General features: G+C 41.8%; 2 protein-coding genes across 2 annotated transcripts; one reads left to right on the top strand and one right to left on the bottom strand.

Annotated features, from left to right (window-relative positions):
- Positions 1-1,353: 1,353 nt before the first annotated feature.
- LOC136468662 (uncharacterized) lies at positions 1,354-9,682 on the bottom strand. The gene is made up of 11 exons (XM_066467151.1): positions 9,233-9,682; positions 8,163-8,984; positions 7,915-8,031; positions 6,625-6,766; positions 6,163-6,210; positions 5,766-6,073; positions 4,830-4,889; positions 2,769-3,063; positions 2,238-2,327; positions 1,617-2,156; positions 1,354-1,434 (listed from the first exon to the last, which is right to left on the bottom strand). The coding sequence occupies exons 4-11, from the start codon at positions 6,691-6,693 to the stop codon at positions 1,354-1,356; spliced, it is 1,491 nt and encodes a 496-aa protein (XP_066323248.1). The 5' UTR covers positions 6,694-6,766; positions 7,915-8,031; positions 8,163-8,984; positions 9,233-9,682.
- A 127-nt stretch (positions 9,683-9,809) lies between these two features.
- Positions 9,810-13,050, top strand: LOC136475914 (intracellular protein transport protein USO1-like). Its single transcript, XM_066473576.1, has 2 exons — positions 9,810-10,102; positions 10,499-13,050. Exons 1-2 carry the CDS (start codon positions 10,010-10,012, stop codon positions 12,728-12,730), a joined length of 2,325 nt encoding a protein of 774 aa, XP_066329673.1. The 5' UTR covers positions 9,810-10,009; the 3' UTR covers positions 12,731-13,050.
- Positions 13,051-14,133: the final 1,083 nt, after the last annotated feature.

The following is a 14,133-nucleotide window of genomic DNA, read 5'->3' as shown; positions in this document are numbered from 1 at the left end:
GCCCACCAAACCAAGTCCAATTGGGCAAAAACGCATGGAGCAAGGATCCATGGTCAACCCATGGCCTGACACGTGAAGGCGATGGCGAGGCAGCATAGTCAAGGGGCGGCTAGTCCTAGGGGGCGGCCGCCCCCCTGCTGGCTCCTCTCCACCTCTCCTTTGACTAGCGGCAACATGGCTTCATGCTATGGCGGTGCATCCTGGGGCTTCACGCCAAATATAGCCAGAGCACTGCCATACCTCCGTGTATAAATAAGGGGGTACCCCCCCTCTCATAACACACACACCACTTGAGCATTGCCTCTCACCCACTCCATTCTTTAGTAGTAGCTTTACTTTCTTAGTTGTTTTAGAGCAAGGCAAAGCTACCATGGAGAGCTTGACTCCTTGGAAGAAGAGACCTTTGGGTATGAATAGAATTATGAGTTCTTCCAAAGCTATGCTCTCACATTACATTTATAGTCATGCTTATGAACTAGAGTATGGTTATTATGTTATGATCATGATATATGAACTAGTGCAAAGTTTATGTGTCATGAGAGTAGCACACTTAACTTTATGCTTAACCAATCATGTAAATTATATAAATAGAACTAGAGTAAAGTTGAGGTGGCGGTTCATCGTGCCGTCAGGTGTACCTAAGTTCTTTACCCGTCGATCCGTAGGGTCGGGGACCCAGGGGGATTTGGGTAGTTTCTGTATATGCAAGCGTGGTGCTTGGGTATGGAGGAACAGGTGAATGCATTGTCCCTTTCCACGGTAGTGGGGTAGGCGGTAGGTGGTGACAGCCCTGTCCGTCCCTTGTATTCCCCCACATTCGACTAGGGTGTAGGAGTCTAAATTGTCACATGAGGTTGCTGGCAGACCAGTACTCGGTGGCCTCCCGACTTGCTTTACACTAAGCTCTAGGACTAATTATGTAACTTGTATGATTATTCACGAATCTATGTATGACTATATTAGATCAATGCCTGCTCAACTTAGGATTATTATTTTATCCTTTCTTTTCTATTTTGTCCTTTGAGGAATGCTAAATGTGTGTGTCCATTATCTTGATCATATCATTCTTATCCCTGCTATAAACAATTGGTGTAATTGTAAGCATCATTATTCAAGTTCATATCCACACTAGTCTCTTAATCAATGCCATCCAGCACTCGTTTGAAGTGAGTAGCAACACATCCAGCACTGCGTATATACAGGTAGCCCGAGATTTAGTAGCCGTTGTATTATGGCATAAATGGTCCTGAAAATCCTAGTAGGTATCACTAAAAATCCTATTTTGAAGGACACTAAAAAAGGCTAGATTCGATTACTGAAAAGCCTATTTGAAACCATAGTGGAATTACTATTTCAAGTCAGACTGAAAAGCCTATTTGAAAAATCAACTGAAAAGTCTAGATTCTTGCGATCAATCAATTCATCTGTAAAAGTCTGTGTATGATACGATGGTGACATAATCAATCACTGAAAAGGCTACATGTTTTTTGTGTATTGCACAAATGTACTTCAGCCAGAAAATTTTGGCATTCTCCTATTTTTTGATGCAATCCTTACACAAATATGACATGAATATATGACCACAATACAACATGTATAGATACACAAATATATACCACATTTATCTCAAACCATATCCATGAGCATATTAAAAGTCCATAGAGTCCGTACAGTCCATAATAATAGTCCATACAATACATAACAGTCCATAATAACAGTTTGCAAAGTCCATAATAGTCCGTAATAACATCTACCAGAAAGTCTACCACAAGCCCTCGCTGTCTCCTAGTCTTACCCTTACCCTTGTGGCCAAGAGCCCAGGTGCCTAGAGTGTAAGGGTCAGGCGAATGGCGTCGCCTAGTGCCAGCAGGTTGTGTAGGTTGAGTCGAAGGAGCGTTCAGTAGCTGAGATGGTCCAAGCTCCTCATAACCACCCTCATTCTCATCCTCATCCTCATCCTCATCTCTGAGCCCCTGAAAAGTATCCACGGTGGCGCGGGACGAGCTCTGGCCTCTGGAAGCAGTACCTCCATGAGAAGAAGTACCAAGACATACACTCGTGTCAGAGAGTCCTGTGGGCGGCGCGTGTACGTCCATCACCACGCTACTCCCGTAACCACAACGAGCAGCGGCACGGCTTAGCCGACGTGCTAACCTCTGTAGTTGCAATTTTTTTAGTCAAAAACAGTTCAATAGGGTTTGCATCTCAAACTAGTCAATGTTGTCATGAAAGCTTACTGTAAGAAAGTTCTGTGTCATTGTCCTGTCGTGTACGCCTGTTCTTGAGAAATGTTCAATGTCAAGCACGGATTGTTTCAAAGTGTTGCCCTGCAAACAACGGCATTAACAATTAAACCACTAAAATTAGAGAAACCATGGTCGTTATATATTATCTCTTACTGTTTAACATTATGCACACTACTAGGGAAAAGAACTATGTGCAGTTGAGAGCACTAAAGCTTGGCAGAAAAGGATCGCCAAATATATGAATCTTTGAGTTCTCAAGCCATTGTAAAAGATAGGAAATGTAAAAGATATGTAAAGCAGTCAAGCATTTGTTGAAGACAAAGCAGTCAATTCAGTTTCATGCATATATGTGAATAGGAGGGTTTTTCTGGATGTTAATGCAAACTTAAAATTCTTAATCAACTAACCTCCAAATATTGACACATACATAATTTAGCTACCATGGTATTTACCACTAGGTTCTGAATGTCTAAAAATTTAGCTACCATGGTATTTAAATAATGGGGTTAGAGTTGACATTACCACTCGGTCCAAGATCGGTGCAGCCTCCACCTGTGTCCCTGCCCTCGTCGCAAGGTCGTAAGATGTGTATTCATCATCGGAGGACTCAATGTCGGCGTAGTCTGCTTGGGTCCATTGCACCTTCAGCTTCATCCCTGTTGCACGTCTGTACCAAGCTAGGAATGCTCTGAAGTTGGCGTTCGTGTGGGGCTGGTCATTCTTGTACAGGTTGTCATGAAAGTTTTCCCACTGGTTGATGTAGTCACAGTGCAAGGTCACAAAATCCGTCACTTTCTTCTGCTTCTGACGATCGATCCTGTAGATAAACAGGAATGGATGTCAGCATTTTTGAATTCCAAGAAACAAACTTCTGAATATTTATAACCCGATGGTAGAATGTAAATCAATTTTTCAAAATTTTGGCAGAGTGGAGTAGAAAATGATTTAGTGCTTAAATACCAAACATATTTCTTTAGGTCAACTTGAAGATAATTATGTCAAGCATGCACTGTCTATACTAGATGTGTATATTTAAAACTTATTGAAAATATAATATACCATAGACCATTGAAAGCTGGTTGGGCCAGGATTTTTACCAACGCTTGCTTCTTTCGCGCGCGTCGGTAGTCAGTTGGAAATGCAATCGTAGATCTGGAGGTGTGTATATATTTTTATAAGATCAGAGCATGGACACGATAAATACCTGGCACTGTAATACCTGGCGCACGGCGTGAATTAGCTGGTAAATGAAAAATACACGTTTAATCTTTGTATGGAAAGAGAATTAGGCAAAGGAGGTTAATATAGACATTTTATACAGATAAACTCGAACACTTCAGTTTTTTTTTGTACATGGGGCAGTACATATTTTTTGTACATATTTGACAACACAAATCAGTGATAGCACTGTTCTAGATGCCTGGGAAGGTAGCAAACTAAGTGCTAACTACGCCTCTAGATGTTTGATCCTTTCATCTTGAGATGTCAAAGGGATGTGTTTTAGTAATCTTTGTCCATGATTGGAAAGGCTGTTGCTGAAAGACATTGAACTCTGCTTGATGGGTGAATCTGGTGATACATTTGAATATGGTAGATCTATTCAGTCTGTCAACAAAAAGATGAATATATGATGTGTGCATGCGTAAAACAATTTACCGTGAGTAAAGATGTGCTTCAGTCAATTCAATTAGGAACCTAAAAGGCAACGAGATGGATATGATGCTTAGCAAATGTGCTTCAGTCAATTCAATTAGGAGCCTAAAAGTCAACGAGATGGATATGATGCTTAGCAGGAGCACTTCACATTGCTATTTGTATGCGAACAAGAACACATGGAATTTGAAACACATTTGGTTACTGGAGCATGACTAAGCATTATCATACTGCATCAAGACGTGTTGTACGCTATTCACATAGTACAAAGCTTGTTATCTAAATGATGTTGGTCAGCAAAATGTTTAGGAAAATAATTGTTTAGAAAAATAATTTTATAGATAATGCTTCAAATTCTTTTTTTGGAAATAGCAGTACAATGAGGCAAATCGTGACTTAACAGATAGAAGGGCAAGTTAGGTAAAGAAAAAAAGTGCATGTCCGCCCGGGGGCCAAGTTAGGTAAAGAAAAAAAATGCGAACTAAAAAAATCGGATCGAAAAATGGATGTCGTCCAGGGCCGTAGGACGGTATGAACAACACTGTAACCGGATTTTTTTATAAAAAATCACAAATCAGAGTCTAGAAGATCTAAAGACTATAGATGACAAAAAATGGATGTCGTCCAGGGCCGTAGGACGGTATGAACAACACTGTAACCAGATTTTTTATAAAAATCACAAATCATAGTCTAGATGGTCTAAAGACTATAGATGACAATAGGAGGCAACCTAACTGCAGACATGGTGGCACAAATTTCAGCAGTAGCTAAATTCACTCCATAGAACATGCAGTGGTAGGGAGAAGCATGAATCACTAAGTATGCTAATTTCATCGGTAAACAAACTCAGTTGTCGTGTAAGCTAAAAGGCAAACCCAGAATAGGCACAGTCAAAACATAGATAAGAGGAGCGTAACAACGGACACTAACCTGAGCTGGCTATAAACGGTTGGAACAAGCCGCCGTACCTTTTGCCAAATATTGGAGATCCTGCAAGAGAAAAAAAAACACAAGGTAGTCAGCAATAGGAAGTCGTTCGTTAGACGTAGTCTGTTCAGACAACATAAATTCTGGTTACAAAACAATTAAACATCGCAGATTGCGCTCCTAAAGCAGAAACTTTAGCATTTTCTATGCTAGATGCGTAAAAGATAGGTCTATATAGCTGAGTACAGGTAGTTCTAAGCATCCAACTCAGCACATAATATATAGTGGACAGTAGTGTCTCGAAGTATGTAAACAGGCTGCCATCCAGGAGGCACTATTACATACATAGGCTAGATATAGGAAAGTGAACATGGACTTGTTGTATGCACTGAGCATAAACTTGTTCATGTCACAAAATGCCAGATCCATGTCACTGTTTCATATACCTGTAGGATAAGGAAAATGGTTAGTAGTATGAGGAGTATGCAAGACACTTATTAAATCTGTCATAGTAGCAGAAAAAAGATTTGGTATCATAGGTAGTATGGGTTTAGATAAATGATCAGGCCTCCGAACATATCTGAAATGGACCGCTTCTGTCAACAAATTCTGAAAGTTTTTGACTGAAGTGATTGGCGCTATATGTTATGCACTGATAGTGGAAAAAGTAAAAGGGTAGTACAAGTAACTGGTACAATTTTATTTATGTAAGAAAACTCAAAGTGCACGAAGCAAATAGATCTGTCCGTTAAAAAATAAAATGAAACATAGATGCTAGCTGAGGAAGTAAGTTTGGCATGGAAAATCATTTATTTTTGCTTTAGTTTAAAGACGGAATTATATTTTGGATGTATGGTCTCAACAGTATCAACAATAGTGAGTTCTCAAATCCTGCAGAGACTATAAATACAGCTGAATAGGGATAGGACATTGGTTTACCTTGCCAGTTTCAGTATTATCTTCAGATTGCTCTGTGCGGACGCGCTCAACATTTTTTTGTGACCTACTTGTAATGGGATATTAAAATTTAGGAAAAGCCAGTCTGTCTGCATGCAAAATATGTTGTATAGGTAAAAGATTGTAAAAGGATAAAAAGAGTGTTTCTGTCGTACGGAAGCAGCCTTCTGGAAATAAATGATGACCATATCAGTGGCTCGAGCTGTCAACTGAAGGAGGCCCCAGCCGATTTCATTGTCATGCTGATAAATATCTGGCTTAAAGGAAAACCCATAAATAGATGTAGTTCCCTATACCAAAAGCACGCATCAGCCCTATGCTTAAAAGAAACTGTAAGATAGAAGCAAAGGACAAACTAAGCACATTTGTCTTAGGGTACCACAATTATATAGAGAACGTCAGCTTTGCTTCCAAGTAAAATGGTAGCCTGCAACAAGAGGACACACTCTTAAAAAATGTCAATAGGGCAACTTAAATCATAGGCACAGCAAACAAAACTAAAATCTGGTAGATTGTTCATGTAAGTCAATATTGCAACCACATAATTTACTGAAACACCTTAGAATAGTGACACCAAAATATGAGCTGCTCAATCTCTGGTTTGTTGAGCTCAGAAGTCTCGTAGCATTAATAGACAGGATATGCATAGGCAAAAGACAACCTACAGGAAATTGGCATATCAAATGTCGGAAGATAAATGACATGTTAAAACTTGTATACTGTGACAAAAGCCTGTTCTTATACAATAAGCTGCCATTTCAGTAAAAAATATTTAGTTTCTTTGCCCCTCTATTCACTAATAAGCCACAAAAATAACAACTGACGATGTTCAGGTTATTACCTTATTGCAGCGAACCTTGAAATTGAAATGAGGTGTTGTTGTTTTTTCCGGCAAGCATGGTACGACCATGCACCTGGTCAATGATGTGTTCCCCAACGTTAGCTATCTACACTTCATGAAGTGGCATATTTTTTGGATCGATCTGTAAGTAAAAAACAACATTCAGAGTGCATAAAGTTGGTGCTAATGAGATTAGTGACAGTCAAGTTATAAAAATTGTGAGCCATATATAGGAGTGTGCTGAGAACAAAATCCATTTGAGATAATAGTACACAAAAAAATGAAGACAATTACTATTGTTAAAAGGCACATCTGAAGATTTTTTTGTTTGGTAGTTTATACATACATTACATGTGAGACAACAGTTTATATATACCCAGTTTCTATTTGGATAGCCTCGAAAGCCGGCAACTCCAACCGTTTTGTAGGGTTAAATGGCACTGCTAATCAGATAGCTAAGGTTTTAGTCTAGTTTTGGCAACAGGAATGGCGATATAGCTTAAAACTTTTAGCAGAACGTAGGAAGAGCATGTTCTGTTGCATAAGGCAAGCGACAACATGAGCTATGAAAATGACAATGCTTCAGCAGCCTGTACACACAGACCTCCATGAATGTAAATAGCCACGCAAAGCTAGCACACCAAGGCAATTAGAGACAAAGTATCTGAATTGTAGCAGCCTATAAGCACAAGATGCAAAACTTTGAAGGAAACTAACATACTCTCGTAAGGCTTTCAACGCAACCACAAAATATTTTGGAAGCAATACACCAAATTAATGGTAGAGGTATCAACTAATAATTCAAAAGTCTGGTCATAAGGCATTCTGAAACGCCCAAAAAACCTAGGTTGAAGCATTGATACTTGAAACCAATACAGACGGTAAAAAGAGGCCCTTGACATATAACTATATAAGGGAAAACTAACACTAAGATTCATGTTCAAGTTTAGGTTTAGAAGCTAGCATGCATGGTTTAGCATCCTAACAAATGACCTAGAGCAGCATGTAAGGTTAGCACCGTGTAATTTATTAGAGAAGAAATAGTAATGAGCTCTAGAGGATGAGCAAATCTGTAGCTAAATAACAGAAGGAAGATGGGCATACATGTGCAGACGGATATGTATCTATAGCCGTAGGACAGGAACAATAGATATGGCCATCAAAAGGAATAACCCATAATAGCAGGTAGTACTACATGCATAGAACTAGATGGCATAAACAATATACATATTATAGAATATCAAGTAAATTTAGGCATTTTGTTGCATATTCCTTTATTTGACGGAGTACCTGTTTGTATTATGGAGAGACCATCTGAGCATATCTACTTTAACATGTCCCAATAGCTTCAAGATGGGCTAACCGGCTGAGTGAATTTGGATACATCACTTGCTTCATCATCAACCTCTATATGCAATAACGAACTCTCGTGAGTAGTAGTCTAGTTGCTCCAATTCGAAATGAGGAACGAATGACATTACCAGCCACATACAATAAACCTAAGATTAGATAAACTTCCAAAGCAAGAAAACACTAACCTTTGTTGTATTTCTTCCTTAGGCTTGCAGCTGCAGGTACTCCAATTAATTGAGTTGAAAGAGGACCAATGCACATAATTGAACCAAAAACTCAAACAAACAGGAGAGCCAAAAGCCTAAGAACGTAATCGTTGGGAATAGTGCATGCGCTCAGAACTAACAATATATAATCTGTCATCACAACCAACGATCATAGACAATGATCACAAGGCCAGAATGAACAAGAATATATCTATCACTTCTCAGGCAGTAAACACAACCTCAGACAACACAATTATGTGTTTATTGACATCGTAGGCAATGATCATAAGCAAGTGTGAGTGGAAAACAAAATGAAATCATGAGAGTACAGAAAGGATGAAATCATCACTCTCACTGGTACCTCCAAACTTAGAATAGATAAGAAGAGACGCCAAAAAAAGGAACAACCAATTGACCATCACCCCAACTATCATGGAACGGTACAAAGAGATGACAAAAATAGAATTTAGAGCTCATGATCATTGCCTCATACGTCATATATAAAAGAAAGGAAGAGCAATCATTGCATCAAATACTGAACATAATTTATGGTGTAATCATCACAGCAGCAGCCCATTCCCTCAAAGTAAAATGTCACGGGAAGAGAAAAGTGTATTCATCATTGCAAGTGACCAAAATGCAAAGAGTAAACCAGAAATCACCAGGAACGTAGTATAGATAGTCTCATTTTTTATCGTACACTGAGACCTGAAACAAATACCATCGACAGCGTCACATGCTCAGATCCATGGCACAACAGTTGCCTGCTCTCAAGACCCGCCGAACCGAGTAGGCCACTCCCTACACAACGCATAACAGTTTGTATTAACATATATCGTTTGTTGAGAACAACAATAGATCTATGGTGAAATAGACCTTGCCTTGTTCGTTTTCCTCATTTCACCAAGATCCCCCCTCCAAATGTCACATGCAGTAAAAAATAATGCAAGGGAGCAACATCACCGCACTGAGATAAGGAGAGAGAGAAGGGTAGGTGGAGCGAACAGGCGAGCCTATTACACGAGGAACAACGGAGCCGCGTGAGGCACCTGCAGCAGCCCGCACGGAGCGGGGGTGGGGAGGAGCCGTGGCCGACGTCGGTGGGCATGCTGCGCCGCCGGCGCCGTGCTGTGCAGAGGTCCCTTGCCGGGGGGCCACCGACCGGTGGGCGCGCTCATGCCGCTGTGCCGCACAGGGATGGGGGGCGCAGTCTCCACGCCCGGTCGCAGCGTGGGGATCCACCGGCGCCCGCTGCCGGGTGGCACGCCGCCATGTCGGGACCGAAGGCGAGAGAGAGAGATGCGCGCGCCGCTCGGGAGAGGACAGCGGCCGCAGGCCAACGGCTGCGCCCAGCGCTGAGGCCTGGCCGCTCCGGTACGCCAGAGGACGGCCGCCGCTCGGTGGTGTTGGAGCAGGATGGGAAGCTGGGTGGGCGGCGGTGCTATGTCCGGAACACGGGAAGCTGGTGTGGGATGGACCTGAGGAGACATGAGATGCGATGCGGGCGGAGCGCGGGAGGTGCGTCCCTCGGGACGCTAGCCTTTCCATTTTCTTTTCTCAAAGAAAGGGGGGGAATGAGAAAAAACAATTTCTCGTTTATAAAATGAAAAACACGTCTCTCGTGCTCCTCGCGTGATCGCATCATCCACGCTGCGCTGGCGCTGTGCACTCCACAAGCGGCCGGGAGCTCGCCCGGTTCCACCACCTCATCCCTCTGCAGCCGCCGCTCTCTCCTGTCGCCTCGCCCGCAGTCCGCGAGCGCGCGCGTCGCCACCCGTCTGATCGCGCCCGGGCAGCCGCGATCCCCTCCCCCATGTTCCGCGGCCATGCCCCTCTCCTCCACCTCCTCGCCGGCGACGGGGGCGGCCGCCGCCGCCGCAGTCCGCACCGCTTCGCCGCCTCTCCGCGCCGCCACCCACGTGAGCATTCGTTTATCTTCACTGTTTCTTATCAATTTTCATGATGTGTCATGGTATTTGGTTGCTGAGCTCAGTGGCGATTGTGTTCTTGGATGCCTTCCAAATTGCGGTCTCGTGTAGTACTTGTTTAGTTATGTTTAACTAAAGATAAAAGATGAATTTCGGATTCCTAACTCGTTCTCTTTTGGTATCTTTATCTTTTCCGGAGTCGATTTTATGGTGGTAGGTTCGTGTGCATTTCAGATTAATCAAATCCATTACCAAAATTCGTCGAGTAAAGATAGTTGTGGTCCTTGTGGATTTTTCTGTAGTCCGTTTGAACTCTTCTACTTAAAGGGCAATTCATGTGCATTATCCTGATAGTCCTCCCATGCGTTGTTTCCTGCAAACTCTCAGGTTTTGTTCAGGCAGAAGCTGGGCTTTCTGGCGGCATTCCAGGCTCAACGTGCGAAATGCTCACCTCATTTGATCAGATCTATTGTAAAAAGTTCTAGATTAGATATCAATGACGGTGACAATGGAACAACTGAGCCCGCAAGAGAACTATTGGAGCGTCTGTTCGCCAAGACAAAGAGTCTAGATCCAAGCGCTTCTCAGGATGGGGAGCTGAGCATGAGCATTGAGGTCCTGAAGACTGAATTTGAGGCTGCCATATCAATCCTAAAGAAGAAAGAAAGGGATCTTCGTGATGCAGAGAAGAAAGTCTCTGTGGATAGGTCAAGGTTGAACCAGACGAAGCAGGACCTCGATCAGAGGGAGGAAGACATCATCAAAGCATATTCGAGGCAACATGAAATGGAGAAAGCACTGATGAAGGCGAGTAGGGATTTGACTCTACAAGTTCGACAGATCAATAATCTTAAGGTTCTGGTCGAGGAACAAGACAAAAAAATTGTTAGTTCACAAGATGCACTTTCTAAGAAGGTTATTGAAATGGATAAGGTTAAACAAGAGATGCTGAAGAAGAATGATGAAGCAGCCTTGATGCGTTCAGAGATCGAATCCAAGGAACAAGACCTTCTTGTAGCTAATCAGGCCATTGCACGTCAAGAAGCAACAATTAGGGAGCTTCAAAGTGAAATTAAACGAAAGGAAACTGAGATTGAGAGATTAAATGAATTGATGAAAGCTAATGAAGAGAAACTGAAAGTTGCAGAACAGGAACTTGAGAAGCAGAATTCAGGATGGATTGCAGCACAGCAAGAGTTAAAGGAACTGGCGCAAATGGCATCCAAGGATAAGGATAATATCAAGAATACAATCAGTGACTTCAAACGGGTGAGGTCTTTGTTAGATGCTGTGCGTTCTGAACTAATAGCTACGAAAGAGGCTCTCACCTTCTCGCGCAAACAAGTCGAAGATCAAGCAGCACAGTTGAGTAACCAAGTGCAGGAACTCACAGACCAAAAGGCATTAATTATTTCTTATACCCGGAATTTGGAAGCTGCTCAGCTGGAGATTCAAGGAAAGACAAATGAGCTCACTGCTGTACAATCTCGCTGTAGTGAACTTGAATCTCAGTTACTCGAGGAAACGAAGAAGGTTGAGTCCCTAGAGGCTATGTTAACCAAAGAAAGGGAGAGCTTGGAATGGAAAACTAAGGAAGTAGACTTGCTTCAAGAGGAGCTAGTTCAGAAGGAGAAGGATTACTTCAATTCACAAAAGCTTGTTGAAACAAAAGAGGCTGAGTTGTTAGAGGCCAGACATGAAGTCGAAGATATGAAATTGAAGGTGGATTCCATACAATTTTCTGTTCAAGAGAAGGATTTGGAGCTTCTGGAGACACAAAGAAAACTTGATGGAGTTAACAGTGAGGTTATTGAACTTCAGCAGCTGATAAATAGCAAGGAGGATCAACTGGTTCAAGTTAGAACTGAATTACAGGATAAAGAGCAATGCATACAATTAATGCAAGATGAATTGGATAAGATGAGATTAGGACGCTCACAAGCTGAATCTGTGGTGCAAAAGATAGTTGAGCTTACTGGCAATCTTATAGGTTCTGCCGAAATTGAAGAAGTTGACATTTATAGCTTGCTGGATGATGAAATTTTAAGCACAAGTACAGCACTTGAGTCCAATTTGCATAAACATAGCCAATTGAAGGCTGACATAGACATGTTAAAAGAATCCTTACGACAAAAGGACATGGATCTGAGTGCTGCTTATAAAGCGCTTGACGCCAAAGATCAAGAGTTGAAGGCAGTAGTTGGAAGGTTAGATGTTAGGGACAAGGAACTAGACAAGTTGGAAGAGTTATCCGTAGACCCCTATGACATCAGGAGACTGTCTAGCGTTGCTGATGAGGCAACAAAAGACAACATTGTGGGAGAAGTGGAGCTCCAAAAGCATGAATTGGAATCTGTGGAGGCTGAGGCACTAGCTGCTAGCACTTTGTTGAAGAAGCTTGCGAATGTGACTAAGGAATTCTTGAGAAGTGGTAGAACTGATTCTGGTACCAATTTGGTAGTATCTCAAAATTCAAACATTAGTGAAGGTGCTTCTAAAATGGAACCACAAAGGAAAATTAATGTGATTCTTGAAGCTAAAAAGGAGATTGTTGGGCTATTTTCTTTGACAGAAGAGCTCGTTGCTGGTGCTCAAATGAAGGATGCTGTGGAACCATAGCATCATAACTGAACATATGTCTGTATCATGAATATTATGCATGTCAATTGGAATGATGCAGCTGAAATTGTTACCTTCCTTTTTCCTTTTGAGGCTCAGATTTCTTTATGTTCTTTTGGTTCATGGATGGGGCATCACCAAAAGGAAAAAAAAGATTGTTCAGCTTTGGTTAAAAGGATGATGGTTGTGTTGCTAGATATAAATATTCTTTTTTTCTTTTTGAGTGCTTGAAGAAGTGTGTCATCAGCTGGCTATTGTATTATGGATCATTACTGTCAGCAGCAAAGAAAGGGTACAGAGGTTAAAAATGTCTTCTCCTACCCTGGTCCTGTTATGTTGGTGTGTATTCTAGCACACTTGCTGAATTTTTTTTTCTCATGTGTTTTCTCAATTATTGCACACTTGTCAAAGTGGTATTGGAGTGCAGAGAGCATGTTCCGCAATGTCAAACCCTGGAGACGGATCCAAGTGGTGTAAAGCTCAAAATCTTTGCCCTTAAAGTCAACATGCCTATCCTATACCGCCTATGTTATATCACACACGATCACTGTTACGAAAAGCATTTTTAGGGGAGGGGGGGGGGGGGGGGGGGGGGGTCATATTTCCCTATATTATATCAAATTCTGCCAGAATCCTGAAACTGGTTTTAGATCACCTGCTGCTGCTGGCTTTGTGAACTTAAATCATTTTTCCAGACGATTGTAGTGCTGAACTTGGCTTCTTCTAAATCAATCAGCCGCAGAACTTTTAGAATTAGGTTGATGCTCGTCAACTAGAATTATAGATTCATAAATGAAGTTTGACACCTGAAGAGGACATTTTGTGAAGAGTTTTCAGAATGCACGCTATCGACTCCATGGTCCAAGCACACACCAGAACTTGTCGGGTACTCCACACATTTCTTTCATCACCTAGGCCACTTCTTCTCTTACAACCATTTCAGCTTATTGCCAGCCAAGAGTTGATGTTTGGGTGCTTCATGTAGGCTCAACCAAGCTGTTTGTTCTCGCTGTTGAGCAGGCATAGTGTCAGCCTAGAATTTGTCGTCTGTCCTTGCTTATGTTCTCTACGGAACTTGGACTTCAGTGTTCACGCATTGTTTTCTTTTGGTGATTTCGGATTCTTTTTCAGTTCTGTGCTGTGCTTGAAGTTGAGTAATTTTGGAAGTTCGTTTTTCACCTTTTTCTGAGTTGCTTGGGTAGTGCAGTGAATTCACTGCAGTAGCAATTTTCCGCAAGGTGACTGATCCATTTCTCGGATTCCATTGACTGCTGTGCTAAGTATTGTCCTTTTGCTTTTTATTCTCTGTTCACAAAATGCAGTGATAGTTGAAGTTTCGATCATGAGTGTGTTGCTTGGGGTACTGCAATGAGAGTTCGCCCATTATTCCTGTACAAATTCCA

This window comes from Miscanthus floridulus, chromosome 8 (genome assembly GCF_019320115.1).
Source record: "Miscanthus floridulus cultivar M001 chromosome 8, ASM1932011v1, whole genome shotgun sequence".
NCBI lineage: Eukaryota > Viridiplantae > Streptophyta > Magnoliopsida > Poales > Poaceae > Miscanthus > Miscanthus floridulus.
The sequence above is the reverse complement of the archived record's forward strand: the minus strand, read 5'-3'. Positions and strand labels throughout refer to the sequence as shown.